Consider the following 27,212-nt stretch of genomic DNA (forward strand, 5'->3'; position numbering starts at 1 on the left):
TTGCAGAAAGAGGAGAGTGGGTTGAATGGATTTATAAATTAAGTGTAATCAATGAAAAGTCACAGCATAACTTATATTCTTGGCACATGTGTGTGTCTGTGTGTGTGTGTGTGTCTTGTGTGTGTGTGTGTGTGTGTGTGTGTGTGTGTGTACGTGTGGAATGTAAACAACACAAAGGGACAGGTTTTTGAGGACATTTCATACCAACTTATTAATCTTTACAATTAGACGCTCATGTAACAGGTTCAAAAGAGAAAGAGGACAAAATAAAGAAGTGATGGATTGCTACTGGAAAAGCATGACAAAAATTCTTCAACAACCACCCCCATTACACCCCTCACTGCCTCCTCCTTATCAATAATTAACAAAGACAGGAAGCCCCTGGTGGTGGATCACTGTGGATTATTGCCCTTTATGTGTGTGTGTGTGTTGTGAGTGGATTATACCAATGTGAGTCAGTTTGCCCAGTACAATTATAACTGTATTGTCCATTGAGAAGCAGAGGCATTCAAGTATTTGTATTCAGGGCTATTCATTAAATTTTTTTTTTCCTCTTATGGAGACACACATTCTGCAGACTTACGCACACATGCAGCTTCTGACCCCAACTGTCTTTTGCCATCAGTATATGTAGTTCTTGAATACAATGCACTGAAATAAGGTACAATACAAGGTTTAATAATCGGCCATATTTCACTTTGGCTCTGGGCGAGTCAAGGTTAATTATTGCTTTGGTGTTATCTATGTGGAGACCAACAAACTTTGAAGTTTTACTGTAACACTTCCTGGTTTAACTCAAGAATCCTGTCTGACATCTGGTGGCCACAGTTTGTCATTACAACAACAACAACAATGTATCTCCTGTATCTGTAGTTCTTCATTAAGAAAGCCTCATAACAATAGCATTGATCCTCTAATCAAATTACATAAGAGATAACCTAAAAGTACACAATATTTACTTTATAGTGATTGGCATGCTTCCTACTTTTTCACAATGATCTATAAAAGGAAATTTAGACCATGTCAGTAAAGCTTTACATTTTCCCAAGATTAATGCTTACATCAGAGTGCTTAAATTACTCGTGAGCTTGAAAAGGACATAAAAAATATCAGTACAGGAGGATCAGAGATAACGTCTTATATTCAAAACATATTTATTCCATACAAAAGATACATTATAAAACCTACCAGCAGTTTGATCAGTTACTCAGATGCTAGTGGCAATTTTGGCCTCAAGCAGAAATGAGGATAAAGACGTCTGTGAGCTCACTTCTTTTCAACGCTACTTTTTCAACCTGAAGTCTCCATCCCAAAATTACCAGACTATGTAGAACTCTCTGCTGCCAGGGAAGCCTTAATACAGCACGTATAATAAATTTATAAAATTATGATGGCATGTTTAAGGCAGTTAACCTTGGACTTCCTCTCCCTTCCTTCAGACCCAAAGCTTACCTCCATCTTTTACTTACAGTCTGTGGTGAAGATGTTGCAGAGTCTGTTTATTGAACTCTGGGACCAGTCGAAGCTTCAAGTTCCTGGAAATTAATCTTGAACAATGACTTCCTCCTCCACAATAGAAGTGAGCATAAAAATAAGGCAATAAAGCCCTTGCATATATAAAACAAGTGTTGCCCTTATGCATGTTGTACTGAATGAAAAGGCTTTCTCTTAGTTTTTCCACTGGCATAAATTTAAATTCTACATCAATAGGAATTGTGATATCAAACACAACAACTGATATTTGTCATTGTGTTGTGACTTAAAATGATGACAGCTAAAAAAAAAGATGCAATCCAGCTTTGTATGACTTTCATTTTAGCGCGTCACGTCACCAAACACCACCTTTTGCTTACGTCCACTTCTATTCCTTTCATTTTGCCTAGTCCAGTCTCTGATGTGTCTCCTCATCTCACATCCTGAATTAAACATGGCAGCTCAAACACACACACACACACACACACACACACACACACACACACACACACACACACACACACACACACACACACCAAATAATATGTCTTCAAAGGCTTACATCCATGCACCCAGAGGTAAGATGATACGCTTACAGCTAATATTCTCTTTCAGTTAGCCACTAAAAGGTCTACTGGAAAAGGGAGTGGTTTTTATAACTGCACAATAAGTGCTCCATAACCCTGATTAATAACAGGCAAAGAGAACTCATGGTTACAGGAGACAGAGGCTGGCAAGCACCAGTAGATTGCTACTGGCACCAGAACAGTCAGACTTGAGACGAGAAGCACTCACAGGTACGTATTTTAAAGAATATGAAAATCTCAGACATGGGACAGAAAACGAGTGCTTGAGAGGCTGAAACAGAAGAGTTTTTATTCTGAGCAAGAGAAGAGAGACATGGGAAAGATCAGAGAAGAGAGACACCACCTTTCTATATTTGTCTACTCTTTGAGGTTTGTATGTTACATTCCTCATTGTGGTGACAGCCATTATGTGGATTTCTGCAGCACAGAAGACGTTCTCAAGCTGTTGGTTTTTAATGAAAGCAGGCCCAAAAAGTTAAAGAATTTCCAGTGAGCTGCTGCTCTCAAAGCAAAAAATGTCATGTTGATGTCAGAGGTGAGAGGAGAAAGGCCAGTCTGCTTTGAGCTGACTGGAAAGGAACAGCAACTCAAGTAATCACTCGTTAAAACGAAGGTGAGGTGCAAGGTTTAGACACAACGCATCAAAGGTTGAAGTAGATTGGCTACAGCTGCAGATGCATCACCAATCTCAGCTAAGAACAGGAAAGTAAGACCATGTTTTGTGACATTTGGATAGTTGAATCACAATGAAAAAGCACGGCTCCATCCTGCCTTACTTAATGGTTCAGGCTATTGCTGGTGTAACGATGTGATTATTACTATGACTAAGTTGAGTACTCAACTTTGAACGGCTGCTTCCAGCAGGATATCACACCATGTCAGAAAGCTCAAATCATCTCGAACTGGTTTCCTGAACTTAAGAGTGAGTTCAGTGTACTCAAATGACCTCTGCAGGTGCCAGATCTCAATTTAATAGGTCAACTTTGGTATGTGGCGAAACAGGAGATGGATATCATGATTGTGCTCCTGATAAAGCTGCCTCAACTGTGTGATGCTATCATGTTAATATGTGCCAAAACCTTTAAGGAACATTTTCAGCACCTTGTTGAATCTATACCTCAAAGAATTATTGCAGTTCTGAAGGCAAAAATAGATCCAATGTGGTAGTAGCACTTAATAAAGAGTTATATTGTGTTTTACTGTGTTTTTCTCTGCACTCTGTAGTCCCTGCATTTGATTCATTCTGCTACCCAGCATTTACTTATGAGATATTATATCTATTCATTGAAATAAAATAAAAATAGGATTCAAACAACACAATTGCTTATTTAAGTTATATTGGTTTAAAAATCTCAGAAAACTTATCAGAACAATAAAAAAAGTTTGTTACAAGTTCCTGGAATTGCATTTACTCCCTCTCCCTTATTGGATTTATTTTAAATATAATAATTAAACAAGAAAACAACTAGTTGCAAGACGTCCCTGTTTCATTGCAAAGACCATTCAAAGTGTATATGAAGCAGAAGATTCAAGTTTCCATTTAGTTGGAAATTCAGGCTGTTTGCAGGAATCGGGCAGCCAAGTGTTCAGGACGCATACCTCATGAGCAAAAACACCCTCAGCAGCTCAATTCAACTCCCGGCCACCCAAAGTTTTACTGCCTGTCATTTCTCTGAACTCATTTTTGCACAATGTCCAGTTAAGACAATTATCCAGTGAGAGCAAAGATTTTCGGTGCCAAGCTTGCCACATACAACCTTTCCCATGCATTAATATGGAAACATCAAAATTAGGTAACAATAAGCAAAGGAAATGTTTAGGTGGAAGGGGAAACATTCCTGTTACTGTCATACTGACAAGATTACAATAACACTTTTATTCATCATGCTGCAACTTGCGTTTACGGGATTCTCATGTTTGCAGCCCCGTGCCCTGCATGATGATAAAAACTTTTCTCATAATCTAAAATGTTTCACGCTGTGCCTAAAATACCTGACAGTACCAAATGATTCAAAAGCATATGGCGGGCTTGTGTTTGCTTGTCTGAGTGGGTGTTAACGCATAACACTCCTTTATCACAACAAGTAAATCATAAATCTTGATAGAGGATAAAAGTCCTTTAGATAGGTATAAACTGTACCTGTGGCATTGGCAGCATCCGTGGGTTTGATTCTCAACTGTCATAATAACTTAATGAGAAAATCCCCTTTTTCTGTTTCAAAAGTAGGCAACAATAAACAAAGTAAATGTTGACACATTCCTCAGAAACTTGAGATGCTACTTTCATCACAAAAACATCACAAAAACAACAAAAGACCTTGATACCACTGAAATGATCTGGCTACGTGTGTGCACTAGATTCAGGCAGGTGGAGGTGACAGCAGATAACAGTGACATGAAATACAAATATACAAATATAAGATTGCCACACTGCATGTTCATCAGCATGGAAACTAAAGCAAACATCTCCCTAAACCACATGCAAAAGTGATGCTGTAAAGTTTGATGGCAGTTACTTTATTGGTTCTAAGCACTTTTCCTTCTTTGGATTTTCTGTATAGATAAGCTTTATTGTTGCAAGAAAATCTACTATCACACATGACACTAAGCTACAGACAAGCGCTCCATTTTCTGTGAACAATGGCTTTAATTTGATTTTCATTTGAATTTTATTTATATGGCAACAGGCAAAGAGAACCTCAACAAGTTTAGCTAAAGTGAATTATTGAGCAACTAAAGTCCTTCCAAGAGAAAGTCTCTTGACCCAAAGCATTGTCTACATTAACATAAAGTTCAGTTGTTATCTGTACATCTAAACTGCATGTCAGTTTAAATGAAAGTGTAGTTTTAAAAAGGTTTTTTTTTTTTTTTTTTTTTTAATGGAAACTATACTTCTACAATCATGTTAGCTGCTGCAGAATTCTGGCTCAGCTTTAAATTCAGGCTGTTTCAGCTCCATGTCTCCTTCTTTTTGGGGTGGTTGTAGCTCAGGTGGCAGAGCAGGTCAGCCACTAATCAGAAGGTCGGTGGTTCGATCCCAGGCTGCCTCCTAGCTTCATGCAAGATACTAACCCCATGTCTGCCTACTGGTGGTGGTCAGAGGGCCCGGTGGCGCCAGTGTTCGGCAGCCTCGCCTCTGTCAGTGCGCCCCAGGGCAGCTGTGGCTACAATGTAGCTTGCCATTGCCAGTGTGTGAATGTGTGTGTGAATGTAAAGCGCTTTGGGGTCCTTAAGGACTGAGTAAAGCGCTATACAAATGCAGGCCATTTACCATTCTAACGTTTAAGCAGCAATCCCCAGACCTTTTAAAAAAAGGAAGTCAACACAAGTCCTAAGTTGCCCACAATACTCATACACTAGAATGTTTAAGATTTTCGCAGCTGGGTACACAAAAATAGTTCTGGTTTTCCAGTTCACTACATCGTTTTATCAATTTGTCTTTCAATTATCCATTTTAGAGGCATGAACAATTTGAGTAACATGACATTTTGGTTTGCTTAGTGTTCAGCTGTACACAAATTCATGCAAAGGAGTCAACTGTGCAGTGTCTCCTGCAACTACGGTTTGTTTTTAAGTGTATTTGCTACTAAAATTATCTATCACAGTGAAATATGAGTCAGACTTGCTAAAAACAAATTGGAGTCTGGCTAGTGCTAGCTTTGTCTGTCAACATGTCATTTTCACCTTATAACAAACAGTTTACTAATTAAAATGCAATTTTTTCACTGATCACTGAGCTCAGCAAAGAATGTCCTCTTGTGGCTTAATACATTAAAAATTATAATACAGTATTTCTAAAGATATTGTGGAATTGTGATAAAATGTATGCACACACTTTTCCCGCCACATGTACTTACTGTACACACTAGTACCTGATTCATATGCTGTTTCACCCTCAGCCAAAAGTTAAAAAAAAAAATTTATGCCAAAAGCACAGGTGGAAACTTGTTGCAACTGTGAATTGTAGATTGTGAAATCCATTTTTTTTTAAAAAGAGAGCTCAAGTAATTTTAAAAGAACAAAACTCAATTTGTAGTTAATGTCTTAGCTTACAAAGCGCAACAATGTACAGCACATAGAGGTTTTGCTCCAGTTACTGTGGCCTCCATAGACAGAAATTCTTCCAAGCAGAGATATTAAATGCAAGGAACAACCTCACATTTGTGCTTTCACCGGTTTCGTTTGCTTGACAGTTAGGAATGTCAGCCCAACCACAGCAACCTGATAATGATCAATGTTTCATGTAAACAGTTCCAATGAAAAAAAAATCCTCCTCCATTCTTTTACCTCTCTCATATCAAGTACCTGTCTTTCCTGTAAGCTTAAGAGCTGTTCTTGTATCTGCTTTTCTTGTCTTTCATCTCCATTGTTCCATCTCTCTTACCTCCTCTACCATCTATTTTTGCAACTATAATCTTTACATTTAACTTCTTCTCCTCACTTTTGTGTATCTACAAAGAAAACAGTAGCTTAACACTACACTTTGGACCATACAGACCCCTTTAATGTTCAAATTAAGAACGGAATAAATAGGCTGACTTTATTTCGGCTGTCTCCCATACAAACTATCAGTGACACATGCTGCATATTAATTATAGCTTTGAAGGGAATCTTGATGATGACCAGCAAGGAGGAAATTAGTCCGGGTTCACACATGGTTGCCAAGGCAATGCCACAGCAAAAGATAGATCCCCATGGCAACAACACCAATGTGTAAGGAGTTCCCAATGACAACACCATAAAACTCTATGACTTTTATCAGGTGAACCTCTCTGGGCTTTGAAAATACATTTTGGTACGACCATCATCGTATGTGTTGCTGTCTCAATTCACTTTTATCATACAAACACAAAAGATTTGAGCCCCTTTCTCTGAGTCATCAATCCTTGTGGTTTGAGCTGGAGATAGTAAAGAAGAGCTCAGTCTACCCCAAATGCATTTTTTTACTGAAATTGACAGCATACACAAACTAATTTTTCATTAAACTAATATTCAGCTCATTATAAAACACAGTTCCTCGTTTAGTAACTTTCGCATTTTCTTTATTCTCCACCAGGTTACAGAATCTGCTCTAGCTCTAATCTTCTACTGAGTAGGGCTTTTCTGAAAAAACTAAACAAAACAAACAACTTTCCAATTCAGTTCAATTCAATTTCATTTATATGGCATCAAATTGCAACCACAGTTGCCTCAAGGCACTTTATATTGTAAGGTAAAGACCCTACAATAATACAAAGAAAACAGAAAAACCCAACAATCATATGACCCTGCTAACAGAAAGCGCTTAGACGACAGTGCGAAGGAAAACCTCCCTTTAAACAGGAAGAAACCTCCAGCAGAACCAGGCTCACGGAGGGGAGGCCATCTTCCACGACCGGTTGGGGTGATTGGAGGAAGACAGGTAAAAAGACACAGGGTGGAAGAAAGCCAGGGATTAACAATAACTAATAATTAATGTGACTGAAGGGACACAGCTTGCAGGGCATGATTAGCACTATAAGAAGGCCAGAACAAGCCAGAGTCTTACATATTCTTTCTAGAAGAAATCGCTTTCCCTCAGTGTGCCTGGTTTATGATTTGCATGTTGATGCTTCTATTCTGTGGACCAATCAAAGTACTTGTTGTATACATTGCTGTGTTAGGTAGTCAGATTTCAGGGGGGGGGGATAAAATACAATATCTCAAGTTGACAAGTCACCTCGGTTATAGCAGAGCAGTGGAATATGGTCTGAGTCTGGTAGCAACCAATCATCCTAGAAGCAACCCTGGCAGGGACCAATAAGGAGAAGTGTAATATTACTAAAACCTCACAGCATGAGCATAAAATGACTACATCAAAAATAAGGGGACTGAGTTGTGCAATTTCTATAATTTTCCAAGAGTGATGGGAACTTTTTATAGAGGAGTCAGCAGTGGCTAAACTTCTCCCTCATGTTCAAATATTTACACAACTTCTTCAGCCAGTTTTTAACACCCTTACAAGCTGCCACATATTACAACACTAAAGGCTACAGAGAATATAGGAATTGTTTATTCAAGGTGTTATTCTTTCTGTTTTATCAACCAATCAGACATGTGCTTTTCTGGAAGATGCATGAAAAAACTAAGTTAAGCATCACATAAAAAAAGGTCAATGAACAACTGTAAAGTAAAAGAGCCTCATTTACAGAAGAGAAGGAATCCTTCTCTCTCACACACACAAATAGACACAACTATTGAGAAAGAGCAGACACACAAACACAAGCCACAAAGAGAGACTTTCCATCCTCCCCTGATTTACAATTCGTCTTTGTCTCGAGACTCGGCGCTCTCACACAATACCGATGGCAGAGAAAAGGACATGGTTCCACGCCTAAAATGGTCTCATCGCCAAGACCAGCGAGCGGCACAGGGACAAGAGCAGAGCTGGATCCTGACCACTCAGCTGCTTTCCCCTGGCCCATACTTCAGTTTTTAATGTACATCCAATGACAAATATTATTTCATCATTATTCTTTCATCAAGCTGAAACTCTTCTGGATGGTACGGAGAATTTTGAAGCCTCTAGTAGCGTACGAATTTGGATCTTTTAAGTCATACTGAATAGGTACTATTGGAAATTAGGCTGTTGTGTGTGCCCCCCTGTAAATTATTACCAGCATGACATTCTGTGCTTACACTTGCTGCCCCAAGACCTGCAATAAGATGCAAAAGAGCCAGAAAATGGTTGGATGTATAGATAAATAAGTGTAAATGTAAAATAAATTCTAATCAGTTCAATCAAATGATTTTTTACATGAATGCTATCCCAAATACTTCCATCCACCTATATTTGTACAAACGATTACATCATACCTCACATCACAATTCCTGGATGGAAATCACTGACATTCAGTGACCAAGCACCCACGTTCTGTTCAGACACATGTGACAGAGGGGCAGCTGTCACATGTTCGCCAATTCAGATACATATAACAGAAGCACTCAGTCTCTGCTGCATAAGACTCTGGTGTCAGTCAGTGCAATGACCCTGCATGCAGTGTCTCTGAGTGAGTGAGTGTTTGAGAAGTCTGTCTGTTAGTATTTACTGCTACTACACTGGTATGCATTCATTCATTCATTCATTCACCCTTTCTATGTGCAGATGTTCAGACAGTAACCGATCTTTTCTCTGCCACTGCAAACCGATTCTGATGCTGTTAGTTACAAACCGATAATAGTTGTTTGTCTGTTTTATTGTGGGTTGTTTTTTCATCTTTAGCACCATAAAATCAAAACAGAGCAGAGAACTTTTGAAACTCTGCATTTTAAGCATGCACAACATGCTTAAAACACATCTGTTTAAAATGAGAACGCTTTTTCTTTTAATTTTGTCAATGTTTAACATTTAAAGTTCTTTGTGCTTTGGAGTGAACCGAACGGAATAAACCAGGTTAATGTGTATTGCACTTTTATAACCTCGTGTCCGCATTTTATAGGTGCCAGCAGAATACAAGCTTTGTTTGTAATGCTGAATGCTACAGATTAAGACTATGGATGGGAATTGATAAGAATTTAGTGATTTCAATTCCAGTTTTGATATCTTTATTAGTTGATTCCTTATCAGTTCCCTTATCAGATTTCATTAGGTTGTCATTGGCTCTGCTTTGAGAGTCACCACCATCGCAGCATATTAAAGGCATTACATTTGTGCAAATTCATTGCATGCTGTGTGGTCAAATGTTTCTGCACATTGGAGGTATTTCCCTTCTAGTTGTGATCAAATCTAATACTGTCAGGAAGTGCTGTGTGGCAGGCAGGAGATGAGGACTCAAAAGGCAGGACTCAGACACAGGGGATGAACTCAAAACCACAGCTTTAATTGCTGGCACGGGAAAAACGAGTATACGAAGCAAACTAACCTAAACTGGGAAATAACAAACTAAACATACAGGGAGACACAGGGAGATCCACACAGCAAGAGGGACGACGTGACACTGACTCAGAGAAACACAGGGTTTAAATACACTGGGAAGTAACGAGGGGAAGGAGACACAGAAGGAGGGCACAGCTGGGAGAAATCAGAGACAAGGAAGCAAAGCAGGACACATTCACATAAGACCCGGACCTTCAAAGTAAAACAGGAAGTATAACACAGAGACACGAACTTGACACGGTGGAGACAGCAACTAAGAAACACAGAGACATAAACCATAAAGCTGAGGACTCTAAGAACCAAAATACACAGAGGGAAATACTAAGCATGGAACACAAGAAACTAGACTCGAGGGAGTAACAAAAGACCAACCATGAGAATATAATTCACAATACAGAGTGACAGAAAACAAGAAACTCAAACATGCAAAGACACAGACATACACAGAACAGAGGAGGCACAGAGAAACATGAAGGGCAAAGGATCAAAACTAGAAACCATAGAATAAATCACACGAGTACAAAATACAAGAATCACAAAGAGCTAAAAACGCTGGGTCAGGAGACCCAGGATCCACTGTCTCATAATTATGATTTAACAATACAAACCTAGAGGCTACACAAATTGTTATCTCTAATAAAGACACACATAAAATCTTTTTCTTATTGTCTACGTATAAACACAAAGCAAAGATGAAAAGCAGCGCACTGTCTGTGCAGATGCTTGCAAAGAGCCAAAGTTCTGTTAGAAGCAAAATGCAGTTTTTTCTGTCCTGGATGGAGTTTGCACTTTACCATCGCACTCTTACAATTTTGTGAAATAAGTGAATAATGTCCATATCCATGCTGTAGAAAATGAAACTTTCTGTTCTGCTATCGATTGTAATAGATTTTTAATTTTAGGCTCCAGGAAGGCCAGTGATTTAATGTACAGTGTTATAACATTAATTTTACTGTATACCAGAACCATGTGACAGTTTTTGTAAAACAGTTTGAAAATGCTGCTATAAAAATTGTCATACATGATATTGATAGAACAAAAAAGTATTCTTGGAAATCTTGAATGATTGTGATTCATGAGTCACTTTCCAAACAGGGAAAGTTTTCATGATATCAAATTACCCATGCACTTCCTCGGGTAATCTAGAGACAAATCTTTTTTAATGCAATGATCTCTCACAGGATTCTGAATTAGAAAAATAACAGTGAGGACATCAATATAGTTTCTTTCCTTAGAGAAAGATTTGTGTACATCAAAACAAATTAGAACTTTTTTTTAAGAGATGAACTTAAATCAATTTTTCAATAGATCATTTTCATCTACTACAATACCCAAACGTCTCCTGTGAGTAGTTTTCAGCTCTGGTTGGATGCTTTAGTGAATAGGGGAACTAATAATTTGCTTCCCGCTCACAAATTAACTCACTTGTAGACTGAAAAATTGCTTCAGTTTACTGCATTCCCAAGCCAGAAGTCTCAGAATACAAAAATAACAGTAAATGAATAACACTCATCAGTACCGCCGTGCCGCGTCTGACTGAAGTTGACAGAAGCCGGGTTACTGGCAAGCATGATGCTTACAGCATACCAGTTTTGAGCTGTTGACGCAGCCTTGCATGTCCATGACAGCAACATCTTTGATCTCATTGCTGGAAATGAGACTGTAGAGAGGCACCAACATGAGCTGCTCCAACTTGCACTTTTCACCCACACGGCCAAAGTTGGGCAGGACTTTGTGGATCAGGATCATACCCGTATCTATTTATTGCATTTAGTCATGCACATGTTACAGTGTTGGTACATAAAATATAGTATATTTACATAGCTTTTTTTATTTTTTTATTTCCACACACACTTTACATCACCAGAAGCCTCAGTCATTACTATTAATTCTCTTTTCAACAAACCAATCAGACGGGTGCTTTTCTGGAACACCTTTAGAAATAAACACAAAGCTAAGCAGCAGCCGAAAAGGTCAGTGAACAATCAAATATTGTAACCTTCATGAGCGTCACCATGGTGCCTGCTTAGTGTGCAAAAGCAGGTAAGAAGAAAGATTTGTTTAAGCATCTGTTTACATGCAGGAATGATTACATTTTAATCTGTCTCCTAGTGGATGAATAGCACAGGAGTATAATAGTACCTATAGCAAATTTGGGGATTTTTTAACATTATTTTATTTTATCAGGTTGCTGTAAGAGACAACTGCTGCAGTTTATTTGGTTTTGGTGTGCTGAGGGGAAAAAAAGATTGGTAATAATAAAGGAAGAGCAAAAGTTTGACTTTTCTTCTTATATGAATATTTAATTTTTTGATTTTTTTTTGTTTACACCTTTTTGCTCTTAATTGGTATTTTTAGGAAAGAGACACAGGTAAGAATAGTGAATTTCAATCATTTTTGTTTCCTCTCCTCATGTTTTGTGTTTTTGGCAAGAACCACTTCAAAATTATTGTGCATTTACTTTCATTTTTCATATAACCCCTCAGTCCCTTCAAAGTTAGGGACAAATGCGGCTTGACAAACCCACCAGGAATTTATACACTGGCATCTTTCCTTCCATCTGTCATTCTGAATGACTACTATTCAGGTTTCACAGTCTCTGGTTTGTTTCTTTGTGGCCTGCTATGTATCTGGCTCAGCTAGTCACAGATTTGCACACAAACACACACATACATAAAAGCAAGCTCAGAATACATATGTACACACAAAGATTATCCATTAGTCATTCACATTGAAGTGTAAATAAAACTTGCCGCTAAATCGACATAAATCCATCGATATGTTTGAAGCTTGTGTTTGAAGCAAGTATTTAAACATAACTGCACTGTGGTAACACAAACTACTAATAGATAAATACACACTTATTCAATGACTTGACATTACCTCACCACAACTGAGGTCATGTTTACTTGTTTCATTACAATACCCAGCTCTGAAAGCCAGAGAAAGTGATTCGGTAAGCTCACTCCCTCCCCTACAGCAAGCTGAGTCAGCTTAAGTTTCTCATTATAATCAGACATACGAAAGGACTCATGCAGAATAAATTGAACAAAAACGAAAATGTGTACAATGACTAAGTTAACCTTTACTGGTCTCATGACCTTTCACTGGTGCTATTAATCATTAATTCCAAGACTGATTATGTGCATGTATGGGGTTTATTTAAAAGAAAAGACAGGAATCATTTTATAAAATTCAGAGTAACATTTTAAAATTTCCTGTTTTTTTGTATATACCGAGGTTGAGTCTGTTAATGTTTAGCAGTTTGCTCAGTGAAGAATTTGCGCTTTGCTGTTGATCAATTTCACATGAACGTGGGAACGTTATTGAAAGACTGAAAGACTATTGAAAGCTGTGGTCTTGGGATGAGGATAACTGCCTATTCAGTCAACAGATTAGTCGATTTAGGGAAATTATTTCAGAGGAATTTCGTATATCCTCTGAGATTTCTTAGTTTAGGGGCGTGTTTTTTATCATTTTTGGAGGCACCCAAAGGTGTGTTGGCCTGAGCCAATGTAAAAAGTAACAAGCATCATAATTAAATCATTTTTGGTATGACTTTGTATTATGGTTCTCAATATGTATCACTTAATGGATAGGAAGATGTATATGCAACTTGAATGTTGCATTGTGTATGTATTAATACAGGGGTTTCCAACTCCAGGCGTCAAGTGCTGGTGTCCTGATGGTTTTAGATATCACCCTGGGTCAACACACCTGAATCACATGATTAGTTCATTACCAGGCCTCTGAAGAACTTCAAGAAACATTGAGGAGGTTATTTAGCCATTTAAATAAGCTGTGATGGATCAAGGACACATCTAAAACCTGCAGGACACCAGATCTCGAAACCTGGAGTTGGACACCCCTGCATTAATACATCTAAAATAAAGTTTTACATGATTGTTACATGGTTGCTTTAAGCTTAAAATATACATTTACTAGCACTTGGATTCCTTCGTAAAAATATTAATATTGTCTCTTTATTAATGTAAAAATAATTTGATGTTAATAAGCTTCTAATAGAGACTAATAATCCTTAATATTAGTGGAGTGGTAAAACATTAATGTGCTTTAATGTCTTACCACTTCACTAATTTTAAGCATTACCTTCTTCTAACTTAGGCTTTCAGAGGACTGCTGAAAATCCGTTCAACAAACTAAATGCCTTTATTAAACAAGGACCTATTCAGATTCACAAAAGAACAGTGATGATGATTTAAGGCTTATTGTTTAAATGAAAAGTCCAGGAACCTCAAACCTCCACAGTGGCATGTGGCTCTTTTGCACATCTCTGTGGCTTTGACAAAAAATATATTAATTTTACAGGTTTATGTCTGAGGAAGTAATTGCTGTATGTAGCCAAAGAAACATTTTACACAAGCTTCTGTCACTTCACTGTTGCTCCAATTTGTTGTCAATGTTAACATTAAAATACCAAATATTTTTTATTATTTTAATTCCATCCATCCATTTTCTTGAGATTATTTGGGGTCGGATCACGAGAGCAGCAGCCTAAGCAGAGAAGCCAAGATCTACCTCTTCCTAGCCACCTCCTCTAGCTTCTTCAATCAGATTTTTTTCCCTCCACAAGCTGCAGGAAATTATAACTACTATTTTTCAAACAGAAATAACTCAAACACAGCAATCAGAAATTTAATCAAGTCTCATTGGTGTCATTGGACTAAAAAATCTAGCATTAGCTGATAAAGCCGATTGTGAGACAGATGACAGTAATATCACTACTGCCAGTCTTTTCATCTCATGAGACCGCCCAGTACACACACAGCTCTGCAGGCTGCAGCTGCAGAGTAATCACCACGTTGTCCATTTGCTATTGAGCAGGACATAGGTGTAGTCGCACATTGTTTGTTCTGCCACAATAAACCTCCTGCCCCTTGGCAACAGGCAGTTATTACTAGCACTACTCACAAAACTGAACAGCCTTCTATTTCCCATCACAATCTGTGGTCCAACATTAATGGACAGATAGGTGGCACCGCAAACAGACAGATGCACAAAGAAATCAATGGAAAGAAGAGAGCTGGTAGAGCTAAAAAAGGCTTTACTATTTCCAGTATTTCACAGAAATGTTGGCAAATATTTGAAAATGTACAAAGGACATGAGTAGAACTCAATAATATAATACATATAATGTAAATAAAAGGCCATGCACATATTTTCAGTAGGAGTTAAGGTCAAATCTCAGTGAATTCCTTTAAAAAGCATTCATGAATATACCACTCCATAATACTATGATCATTTTAAAACATGTAAGATTTTATTCATGTTTTAAGTTTGTAAAATCCTGTTTCTGAAAAGGTGTTTGAACCATTTCTGTTTCTGTCAGCAGGTCAGATTTCATCAGTTTAGATACATTTATTTATTTATTTTAAATAATGGTTTAACTATTATTAGACGATATCCTTTTGTTATGCCATCCCACAATGTTGACTGTTAGCCTGCATGCCACCAAAGACTGCTCAAACAAGACTGGTCGATAGCCTTCAGGTTACAAGACAACTAGAAGGGTAAGACGGAAAAAAATCCAGAACCAAAATCATCATAGAGCAAGCATCAGGAGAGAGGCTGGTAGATGAGTTAAGATAAATTAGGGAAGTTGTGAAGGCAAAACGAGGTCGAACCCATTAGGTGCAACTAATGCAACTAGATTATTGAAGTCTTTTTATGTTGTTGTTCTTTAACAGTGTTCAAAATGTTATGAAAATTCAGTTTGAGGTCATGCTTTACAACAGTGTCAGCATTTAAATTTGCATATCTCACTTCCTGATAATGGAATATTCAAGTCTGATAAAAGTAGCATCTTTCTAGGGAGCCAGCATAATTTTCTTCGACAACAAAACAATGCAGTCCATTAAGGTTGTGTATGCCATCTGCCAAAATTGACCATAAGCATCAGTATAGTGTTGATACTTTAGTAGTATGTAGCTCCTCAGTGGTCACCTTTCGAATGTGGCACCTTTAGCCCTGAGATGGGAAAGACACCTAACGTGTATATGAAGAGAGACTAAAAGGGTCTCAATCGAGCACATGCAAGTCAAAGTAAAGCTCAGACTCTTGCACTAACAGACATATTTATGATATTTGCAGATCAGTTGTGCCGGGTTAGTAACTATGTCAGTACTGATAAGAGGGACATGTAGAAGCCTGTTAATTACTCTGTCTGATGCAAAACACATTCCTCCCCTGGGTCAGGGTTTGGAACCTCACACAGTCTGAGGCAGAACGTATTTGCAGACACTGTCACCTCAAGTGTGCACTTATGCAACTTCATCAGCAGCTATGTTGTCCTCTACGATCTGACAATGAACCTAATACAGAAAACAATGTTTGGAGTAATTCAGAGATTATGTATAACATAGGTTGTCTAGCAGAGTAGTTTGATGTCTGCTGTTTACAAAACTCTCAGCACTGTCTGCGGCACACGTTGCAAAGCGCAAATTACCTTAGAAAGACACTATGTTTGCTCTTCTCTTCAGCTTGTCATCTGTCTGTAACATGTGATGCACCAACAGTGAAATTCTGCAGCAGCAGTGGGGTTTAGAATAACAATGTGGCCTTTTTGCTGTCACGTGACCACTAACCTCCAGACTTGGTTTTAACTTGTCTGCTAATTTGCCCATTTTGTTAATCATGGTGACATTTTAGGGTCAAGTAGATAAGACTCCAGTAGCACAGGTGGTTGTTGACTGCCCCTCAAAAAGCAAGAAAAACTGTTTATTTCCCAGTGGACTGGCAAGTGGTTGACAGATGGGTCTAGCGACCTTGGCAACCACTGGTTGCAAAGAGTCTCAATTTCCAGTTTGTGTGGCAAGTTTTGCCACTGCTCTACAGAACCCATCATTTCACTATCCCAACATACACATTTTCTCGCCCTAACAACATAGTTGTATCGAGCAACTAAAAATAATGTGTGTAAAACCCTTATTTTGAATAAATATCCAATGTTATTCAAATTATTTTTACACCTCAATTACGCATTTTAATGTATATTTGTGAAAAACTTACATTACATAACAGATAAATATTGGCTGCTTCCAATGCCATAGGTCGATGTATCAGTGAATCTCTAGTAATTATAGATAAAGAATATGAGGATATTTTTACACCATAGACTGCATGAACCACTAAAATGTGCAGTATCGGCGATACTCTACATAAAAATAAAATAATAAAATAATAAAAAACATATACTATATTTAACATAGTTTTAATTCAGTCCTTATCGTTTCTTGGGGTGAAACACCAAGTGTATAAAGCCATGAAAAGGGTCACGGTATCTGTGCAAACTGCACTTCCCTGAGCTTCACAAGAAAATACTTTGCAAGTCACGTCATATTTTCGAAATAGGGATTAATTCACACTATCGTTTCAAGTAGTAACGGGTTTCCGTTCACCTTTTTTGCAATATTTGCAGCTCCTTTGCATATCTAACATGAAATGTGAGAGGACAGCAGGACAAAAGTGATGACTAAGCATTAGTAATAATTTCATGGAATCGTATCAGCACTGTCAACACAAGGAATGACCTGCATGTGTTACCGATACGGATTAACTCTTAAACCAGGAGTTTAACCAGCTATTTGGATGTCAAAGGAATTCTTAGATACGTGATGCAACACCTCACTTGATTTATGGCCCCCCCCCCCCCCCACTTTCCTTTTGAGGAAAATAAAACTTTAAATCAACAGTGAAGAAGCTGTGCTTTGTGAGTAAGCAACACGTTCTTTGCATTTGCAAATACAGTCTAAACAAACGGCAACAGGTCCAACAAGGTGCTAAATCCTCCTCCATTGTGCTCTGAATTTGGTTTAAGCAGCGGGGCAACTTAAAAGTTCACTTACCTGATCTTCGTGATCACCTGTAGCGGAAGAAGCCATATTGAAGAAGGTGTGTAGCGCAGCTGATCCGGTTCACAGGTAAGTTTATTTACAACAAAATCACCCTGAATCCAAATAGTCGCTTAAAAAGAGGTGACATTTGCTTACAGATTCACTTTCTCACTAAACGTGCAGCCCCAAGGAGTCTCTAAAGTGGTCAGGGAGCAGGAAGGGGGCGGTGTAAGTTCTTCGGAAACGGTAAAAAGTCCAGGTGCGGCGGTGGAGCGGTATGCAGATGCAGCCTGCAGTTACGCTCAGACGACGCAGGAGTCCCGACACAAGGGGGCAGCATTACCACCATAATCATTTGTAGTATCTTAGCTTGCTGTATTATGTCTGGTAAAATATGGCGCAGGCGATAATATCAGTGAATACGTGTTTGGAAAACTCGCATATATATTATTTTAGGACTAATATTCAGTATATGTATTCAGAGATGCCAGAAATTTGGAAATAAATGATTAAGTTAATGTGATCCCCCCCCCCCAGATTTCCTATGTGGCAACTTGAAATCAAATAATGGATGATATTTATCAAATGTATTTGTATAAAACATAGGAAAGCCCATTCAAAGCCCATTGGGTTGTTCAATCATTCTATTTTATTTTATTTTATTTTAGTAGGTGCACATTGTTGTACATTATATTAATAAATTCTGGTGTTTTATGTTTAAAGTGTTCATTATTTTTCAATCAGCCAAATATTTTCTAAAGATCTATGAAGGAAATCACACAGCATCACACAAAAAATGAGCTAAATTATAAATAACTAAAGTTAATCTCCCTTTCTTATTGAAAAATAGAAATATGGAGCCAGTGATCAAGTTCTTTCATGGATAGGGAAAAAAAAATAGGTGAATATGATGGGCCATCTTCTAAATTAGTGACCATTTCAAAATTTGTGTTGCTATAATAGAATTTTTCAAATTAATGGTTTTAAAAGGACAAACAAGCAAACTGCTGAAACAATTAAACATATGACTGCATAAAAATATAAAATATATTATAAAAACCTTAAAAGAACCAGACTCTTTGTCTCAACATAACTCCTTATGGGGAAGTTTCTTGCACCAGGAAGAGGAATTAGTGCAAATAAACTCCGGGCGTGAAAAGATAAGAGATCAGTATGATCCAAATTAATGCGATCATGTTTTTTCAGGAACTGAAACTTTCAGTCAGAATAGATTTGCTGGCATTTCTACCACCAAGGTTTGTAAAAGCACATCAGCACTCCTGACATACCAGTTTTATGTGAGAATTTCATAATGTGTTGAGACCCTGCTCATCAAAAAGTTCACATCATAAGCTAATGCATGGATCAAAGATTTAGACACAGAAGGATGAATAGTAGTGTGAATGCAAACATGTAACTGCTGCCAAGCCAAGTCATTAGAATAAAAACAGAAGTTTTTACATAACGTGTGGAAGCTACATTAATACAGTTTCATCCTGATGGTTGTGCATAGTGTAACAGTTTGCTTAAAGAACAACAAAAAACTATTCAAGCTTTTTTGGACCTGCACACCTACATTAGCACTGCAAAGGCTGTTTTGAAAACAATGTGTCAATCACTGATTGAGACGTACGATAAATACCTGCAGACACACGCTGCGCTTTGTTTTCATTCTTTTATATTCGCCTGAGAAAGGATTAGTCTATTATTGCATTTCAGAATAAAATAAAAGCAAATGATTAAATTGACTTTGAACAAAAAGAAAAAAATATGCAAAGTAAATTCAATAATTCTTTATTTAAACATTGGTGCCCGTTGCCTCAAACCTCTCGACTGATGTTTAACAAAATTCATTTTTCAAGCCTCTCATTCCCTCTGTGTAATTTCCAGATTCCTGCAGGTAAATACTTCCTCACAACATGACCTTTTCATATGGAGCAGGCCAATAAAGGCATCTTGGGTCACAATTAGGTCAGTGTTTAACATTTGATCACATTAGAAATGTAATATTTCTGCTTTCAGGTTGAAAGCCACCTACAACCTGAAAACACCTCTTTGGTGGTAGGTAGAGAGGGGTACATCCTCGCCCTTTGTCCTCAAGAGTGAAGAAACAGTCTGAAGTGAAAAAAATAAGGAAGACAAAGAAGAGGGAGATGGAGGTGAAAGAGTTTTATTTTTTAAAAAGAGTATGAAAGAGGTACAGAATAGAAGGGCGTAGAAGAGGAGGAGGAAACAAGAGAAGAGAAGGTAGGAGGGAGTCAATGAGGAAGAGAACTGTACACAAGAAAGGGAGAGAGTTTAAAGAGTGGAGAGGATGATAGTTTGGGTAGGAGAGTGTGGAAAGTATTACTGGAGCAGGAAAATATACTGGTTTTTAATACTGAACATCTTAAAACAAGTAAAGGGTTCCAAGAGCCTTCTTACTTCCTGTCCCCCCCGAAATCAGTGTTTTAGTGCTGAACACTTGAACGCTGTGATGTATAGACTGGAAATTATTCACTTGATTGCCCTTTAATACAGCCGTTTTAGCACAAAACTTGTTTGTTCCTGCTATGTTTGAAAGCAACACATGAGGGCGGTGTTGAGCCACAGCAGAAATGTTCATCTGTAATCAAACTTGATATGAAGTCCTGGGGACCACATACAAACAGGCCTCAGAGTCAGGCAGCAGCAGCATCAAAATGTATACACAGCTTGTTTTGCTTTTGTTTTCAGTTCACTTTCCATAATGCATCCCTCCCCCCAGTTTATTCTTATTAGATTGTACCAAGTTCACCAAACCCATTTCCTCAACTTAGGTGACCTTTCAACCTTTAACTGGAACTCGATAATTCACTTGAGCTATAACGTAAGTGAATTGGTGCCAACAAAACCGCATCATTTCAGTGCTCTTCAATGTTGTTTAAAAAAAGAAGAAAAAGAAAAGAAAAACAAAACACCAGGGGAAAAACCAAAACATTAAAACCAATGTTTAAGTCACCATTCTATAAAGTTTGACAGATGATGGAAAACAACTGCTTGTCTTTTGTCTTAAGTTGTTTATTCAGGTTACTGGATTTTAGCATAAAGTTGGTCAATCTGAAACTGGAAGAGGTTTTTGAGCTCAGCCCGCTTTGCTTTAAGGGTGGGGGTTAACAGGCCGTTCTCAATGGTGAATTGCTCAGGATGGAGGTGCACATCTTTAACCTGCATGAGTTAGTAAAATGGAAAATGTTAGCCATGATAGAAAGCAAATTAATGTTACATTTCTCAAGTTATGGCATATATTGCAAACTAAAGATTAACAGGCTAATAATTATTAAGAAAATTGACATTTTGGGGCACATGACAAGAATTAGCTGATTTTGCACATTTTAACCATTAGAGGGTGATAAAAGCCAGGTTACTGAGAAGTGAAGAAAACCTCCAAAAAGGTGTTGATAATGTGGATAACAGCCAACTTCCCAAGACATTACACAGCCGTTTCATTTTTGCAATAAAGGATGAGTCATCACCTGCTCAAAAGACTTGAGTCCTGCTTCTTTTCCTAGTTTGGTCAGGTCTGAAATAATGGCTCTCTTAACTTCCTGCAGACAAAGACAAATAAATTTTTTCAGCAAGTCATTTCAAGTTCATACGATTGTGTTACAAAACTTGCAAGAGAAAAACATTACAGGGATCTTGCAGAGTTCTTCAATGGAACCATGAAAGCCAAGATTTTTAGCAAAACCTGGCAGGACTTCAGGATCAGGGACCACAACGGCAACCAGGCAAGACTAGAGACAAAGAAGACAGTGTAGTCTAGGTGAATTTTATCCACTGTGTATACATAGCAAAGGTGCCCAAAGATTTACCTGTAGACTGTCTCCATGCACAAACACTTGTGCCACTGGTGCACTGCGTACATACACATTCTCAATCTTCTCTGGTGCGATGTACTCTCCTTGAGCCAGCTTGAAGATGTTCTTCTTCCGGTCAATAATCTTGAGAACTCCATTCTGCCACAAACAAAAACCAGGCCAGATCAGAGAATGGGAGCGTGATTTGAACTGTTGTGTGTCCCTACATCTCATTAAAATAATGGTCCACATCTGGGAAAGCATTGTTCCTGAGCTTCAAGTAAACATTTTTAAATGGAAGTCATGTTGGTTTCTTGGTAAGAGTTCCTTGAAAACCAATAACACTCCAAAAGCTACAGCCTGCAGGAAAAACAAAAACCCCATTCTGTTCACCAGTACTTCTAAAGTGACAGAGCTTATATGTTGTTAGATTTAATTTTACCCAAAAAAACAATTTCCCCCTCCCCATATTAAAACAGATCCAACTTTCCCCTTAAATCCCCAGTACTTTCAAAAGCCAGTCATCTCTTGCTGAAGATTTACATTTAGTTGACAGATAAATGAGTTGCTGGATGTCTTCACTAAACTTAACATGCAAGAGAACAAGCACCTCAAGGTCAGTCTGATCCTTTTAAATGGCAGAACCTCAAGAAAGCCCCTACATTCTTGTCAGGCAGTGTAACCATCATGTCTTCCAGGGCAAGCAGTGAAAAGAAAAAACAAACAAATTTAGCTCACTTATAAGAGCCTTTGAGCTCTTAAACTCTGATTCCACCTCATTTTCTACTAAACTTTACTTTGTGTTCTATATGATGGGTACATGGAAGGAAAGCATGTGGTCGTACTTTTAGTCAGACTTAAAAATGGCTGGACTATTTACCGGAAGCCATTTCCCAACGTCTCCAGTATGGAGCCAACCCTCTTCATCCAAGGCCTCTGCAGTCCTCTCTGGATCTTTTAAGTACCCCTTGAACACATTGTTGCCCTTGATACAGACCTGGGAAGAAGAAGAAGAAAAAAAGTAATGAAATTACAGGATGAGTAGAACATTCTTTTTTTTATTTTTTTATTTAACCCATCCATGCATTTATCCACTTTTCCCTTTAAAAAACAAACAACCAGTCAAACCAGAAGTAAACTATTGCCCACCCACCTGTTTTAATTCATGGAGAAAACAGATGCAGAACTATACGGTTAACTATAGGCTACAACTTAGTCTATTTACTTTTGAGACAAGTGATGATGTTTAAAAACTTACTCTTATTTACTCTTTAAGAACATGCTTGGATAAATTACTGAACTTGCCTCAGTACTTCAGATTAAACTGCTCTTGCTGCAGGTTTAAATATCCCAAAGCCTCACTGTCTGAATTGCAAAAAGCCTACCTCTCCTTCACCATTTGAAGCAAAGTAGTTCATATCTTCAACATCCACCAACTTCACAAAATTGCAAGGCAACGGCACCCCAACATGACCTATCGGAGGAGCAACAAAAAACAAAACCAAATGTTTAAGATGAAAATAACATTAAACACAAAATGTCAGTGGGAAGTGATGATAAACTCAGCATGCTTCTGTGCCATGTACCTGCAGTGGCATCACATGGCATGGTGATCGTGCAGCTGGCTGTGCACTCGGTCTGACCATACCCCTCAAAGATCTAAGGGGACCAATAAAACAAGTGAACATTGTAATCACAATCTTAAATCTGTAAGATACCATTGTGGAACCTCCTGTTCTTGGACCTAATTCACTTTTAATATTGTTATTTTAACAAGATGTGCATGTTTACAGGAAAACAACATGTACCAAAGCCCTTGAAAGTCTACCACCATCTTATAGTACATTTCAATATCAAGAGACTACCTGAGTCATAGAAATCTGAATACAAACTACACACACACACAGGATTAAAGTGTTTATTACCTGGCAACCCAGAGCAGCTCTGAGAAATTTGAGAACAGAGGGAGATATGGGTGCTGCGCCAGTCACCATGACCCTCACACGCCCCCCTAGAGACTCCTAAAAGAAAGGTTGAGCACATATACTTTTAGTGAATGCATTGCAGCTTTTGAATATTTAAGGGGAAGGTTACATTAACTAGAAGATCAGGGGGTCCTCCCCGTGAATGCAAAATCCCAAAACGTCTCCATTTCCTCATGAACCGTGTACCCTTTTTGCACAGTCAATTACCCACTGACAATTCAACATGCAGTCAGTGACTTGACCTTGCTAGTACTGGGTTGGATCCCCTTCTGCTTAATTCTTTTTGCCATACAGTCTAGTCAAGATTATGGTCAATATTGGCATAACTGTCACAGGCTTTCTGCAGATTCAGTCGCACATCCATGATATCCTCTTCCACATCCCAAAGGTGTATGGATTGGGATCTAATGACTGGAGGATATTTGACATCAGTGAATCCACCGTCATGTTCAGTTTGAGATGATTTGTGCTTTATGACATTGTGTGTTATTCTGCTGGAAAATGTGTACAATGGGGTGGCTGTAGCTCAGGTAGCAGAGCAGGTCAGCCACTAATCTGTGGGCAGGGCAGCTGTGGCTACAAGGTAGCTTGCCATCACCCGTGTGTGTGTGTGTGTCTGAATGTACTGTAAAGCGCTTTGGGGTCATTTACATCCCAAAGATGGCAGTGTGTGGGGAGGGGGGAAAAAAAAAGCCCCCAGCATTTCTGCAGTTTCTGAAATACTAAGCAGTCTTGTCTGACACTAAGAATTATGCCACGTTCATAGAATTTTTAAAAACACCTTCCTTCCCTTTAAAGATCATCAGTTTTAACTCTGAACATAAATGCATGGCTGCTGCCATGTGACTGGCTCACCAGATGTTTGACTTAAATTAAGTGCAGCTGTTCAGCTGTACTTAATTAAGTGGCCATGAGTGCACACAATTTACTCTGCTGCTTGTGTTTTTATTAGGTGTGTGTCCCTTGAGAACTACAGCTATTCAAACAGAAGCAGTACCTGGACTTTGTTGAAGATGAGCTTGTCCCATACGCTGTTCTTCCTGATGATGCCATCCTTCACCTCTGCATATTTCCTCTCCACTGCAAAGTTCAATAACCATTTCTTGAAAGGTGTAGTGGCTCCGCTCTGAACCTAAGAGTCAAAGAAAATTTGTGCACTTGATATCAATGAAACTGGAGTTGTGTTGTGTTGATTCTTTGTAGTATATTTAAAAGGAATGTGAGCTGTTTAGCTTACACACACACACACACACACACACACACACACACACACCTTGTCATAGATACGGTTGAGAAGTCGAGGCACAACTGGAAAGAGGGTGGGCTGCAGTGTCTTCATGTCATCTGGCAGCAGTCTGATGTCACCCTGGAAGAATCCCACCTTAGCTCCAGCACCAAACATCACCGTCTGCAAAATACAAAACAAAGTTAGCACACCTAAAGAGAACTTTGAATGATGATCAAGTCTGGACCTTACCTGCACGACTCTCTCAAACATGTGTGCCAATGGCAGGAATGAAATGGTGACATCCTGGGTGTTTGGAATCATCGATACCTGCATTTACACAGAAGCTCTGTTAGCACTAATTTTCGCTCATTACACAAGTTTTTCACCCCAACATTTAGAATGGGGAAAGAAAAAAAATAAAATTAAAAACCGCTCCACTTTTCATGTACCTCAATGGTTTTGAGTACACCTGCAGCATCGGCGACCACGTTCTCATGGGTCAGCATTGCTCCCTTGGGATTTCCTGACAAATGAGTACAATGATTTACCCTTAAAAGCCTAAACATCAAACGTAGTGCTATCCACTTCTCCCAAAATGTTTTCACACCGTTTCCTTCACAACTGCTTTGAATAATAGGCCAGGAAGAACATGTTTTCCTTACATGCTTCCATCATGATACCAAGACACATTTCCTAAAGACAGTTTGACAAAACATTTCTAGGGATTTGATTCATTTTAATGGGCAATTCATTAGGTGCAGGTCCCCCCGAAAAAAAAAAAAAAAAAAACTAAATAAAAAAAACAAAAAAAAAACCCCCAGCAAATATAATTATGTGTCAAATATACAGGTTGGCTGCAGGCTAAGGAGATATGTACATTTAGAAAACATTTGTTGCAAATTGTTGATCAGTCAGGATAATAAATGCCTCATTTCTTCCTGGTAAAGACATAATATTCATAAAAAGGGGTTAAAAGGTTCCATCAAAGCTGTCAACACATTTTGCTTCAAACCACAAGTGTTAACTTCGTGTTTGTACTCACGGGGAAGTCCAGTGAGTCACCAAAATTAGTGCAAAATAATTTTATAGCAATCCTTCCAAAGGGTTCCCACCCTCACTGAGACCAAGTTTGCCATCCTTTCCATATTGTGGTTAATTATCACCTTCATCATTGCCACTTTGTCTTGTTATATTAAATTTGGATTTAACTTTCATCAAGTTCAAGTTTCCTAAATGATTTAATTCCTGCAGGAAATGACTTTGATATTCTTAAGTAAAACCATTACCTGTTGTGCCGCTGGTGAAACAAACAATGCTGAGGTCCTCTGGCTTTGGTGGCTGTTGGAACATGAAATCAGTTCATCAGAACAGTGTGCAATGTTTTTAAGACTCAAATGAATTTCATTACATGGCTGTATCAGAAACTTACGATTGGCTTTTGAGGATTACTTTTCCCCAGTGCCTGGAGAATAAAAACAAAGCATGTTTTCAATAATGCTGAATGTCTTCTAGCAGTTTTAGTACAGATCTTAAATGTTAGTTCCCAAGCGAGGAGAAAACAAAAGCAATGACTCATCTGTAACCACCATTTGTGCTCAGCGTGCATTACCTCCATTTCCTCCAAGGATGCAATGTTCACACCACACTTTGCTCCTCGCTCGACCAACTCGGAGTTGAAAGAGTCCATAATGATGATGGTTTTGAGGACTGGAGTCTGGCCTTTCTCCCGATTCTGCAGGAGTGTTTCTGCTTTCTTTTGATTGTCACAAAGCACTGTGGAAAGCTCAGCTGAAACAGAGCAAAACATCAGCTGGACTCGTATTAAATTAGAAGGCTATTGTTCAAATTGAAACTAGTACAATTTGAGACAAATGCCTCAATCTAATGTCACTTATAATAAATTTTCCAGAGCTAAATCAGAAAATCAAAAGCAAAATATGTTTGAAGGAGCACATTGGAAAAGAAAAGATTAATGGAAAGTCACAGATCCCTGTAGGGATCAGGGAGATACCGGACTTCCACCCAGCTCTAATTAGCAGAATTGGATTCAAAGAGAAACTCAATTACCTCGGTCGATAATAAACACAAGAGCCTCCGGACCCAGCGTGTCGTACAGGGGAACAACTACCATTGAATAGGTGTAACATGCCAGTTCACCAATAACCCACTGCAAGTGACCAATGAAACAGTAAGACATTTGCAGCATGTTGATCACATTGAAAAGACAATAAATAAATAAATCTAAACTTCACTGACCTCAGGTCTGTTCTGGGCAAAGATACCAACAAAGGTGTTAGAGTTTGGCTTCAAACCCCTATGAATAAGCCCAGATCCCAGGTGCTCTGCTCTGTCAGTCACCTTTTGGAGAGAGGGG

General features: G+C 38.4%; 2 protein-coding genes across 2 annotated transcripts in view; both read right to left on the reverse strand.

Annotated features, from left to right (window-relative positions):
* The window catches only part of LOC102294395 (ankyrin-3), a 185,381-nt gene extending 167,283 nt beyond the window's left edge, over nt 1–18,098 (reverse strand). The window contains exon 1 of the mRNA XM_005913634.3: nt 17,820–18,098. Coding sequence (XP_005913696.1) covers nt 17,820–17,855 — 36 coding nt within the window. The 5' untranslated portion in view covers nt 17,856–18,098. The remainder of the gene's footprint in view (nt 1–17,819) is intronic.
* Nucleotides 18,099–20,825: 2,727 nt separating this feature from the next.
* The window catches only part of acsl5 (acyl-CoA synthetase long chain family member 5), a 9,620-nt gene continuing 3,233 nt past the window's right edge, over nt 20,826–27,212 (reverse strand). The window contains exons 6-22 of the mRNA XM_005913625.3: nt 27,095–27,196; nt 26,906–27,005; nt 26,448–26,626; nt 26,268–26,300; nt 26,125–26,176; nt 25,288–25,361; nt 25,088–25,165; nt 24,884–25,018; nt 24,608–24,742; nt 23,551–23,646; nt 23,212–23,284; nt 23,011–23,099; nt 22,506–22,622; nt 21,641–21,784; nt 21,461–21,562; nt 21,302–21,373; nt 20,826–20,993 (exon numbers count right to left, since the gene is read on the reverse strand). Coding sequence (XP_005913687.1) covers nt 20,856–20,993; nt 21,302–21,373; nt 21,461–21,562; nt 21,641–21,784; nt 22,506–22,622; nt 23,011–23,099; nt 23,212–23,284; nt 23,551–23,646; nt 24,608–24,742; nt 24,884–25,018; nt 25,088–25,165; nt 25,288–25,361; nt 26,125–26,176; nt 26,268–26,300; nt 26,448–26,626; nt 26,906–27,005; nt 27,095–27,196 — 1,719 coding nt within the window. The 3' untranslated portion in view covers nt 20,826–20,855. The remainder of the gene's footprint in view (nt 20,994–21,301; nt 21,374–21,460; nt 21,563–21,640; nt 21,785–22,505; nt 22,623–23,010; nt 23,100–23,211; nt 23,285–23,550; nt 23,647–24,607; nt 24,743–24,883; nt 25,019–25,087; nt 25,166–25,287; nt 25,362–26,124; nt 26,177–26,267; nt 26,301–26,447; nt 26,627–26,905; nt 27,006–27,094; nt 27,197–27,212) is intronic.

Source organism: Haplochromis burtoni, unplaced genomic scaffold, assembly GCF_018398535.1.
Source record: "Haplochromis burtoni strain Fernald_Lab_line unplaced genomic scaffold, NCSU_Asbu1 Contig_6, whole genome shotgun sequence".
NCBI classification, from domain to species: Eukaryota; Metazoa; Chordata; class Actinopteri; order Cichliformes; family Cichlidae; genus Haplochromis; species Haplochromis burtoni.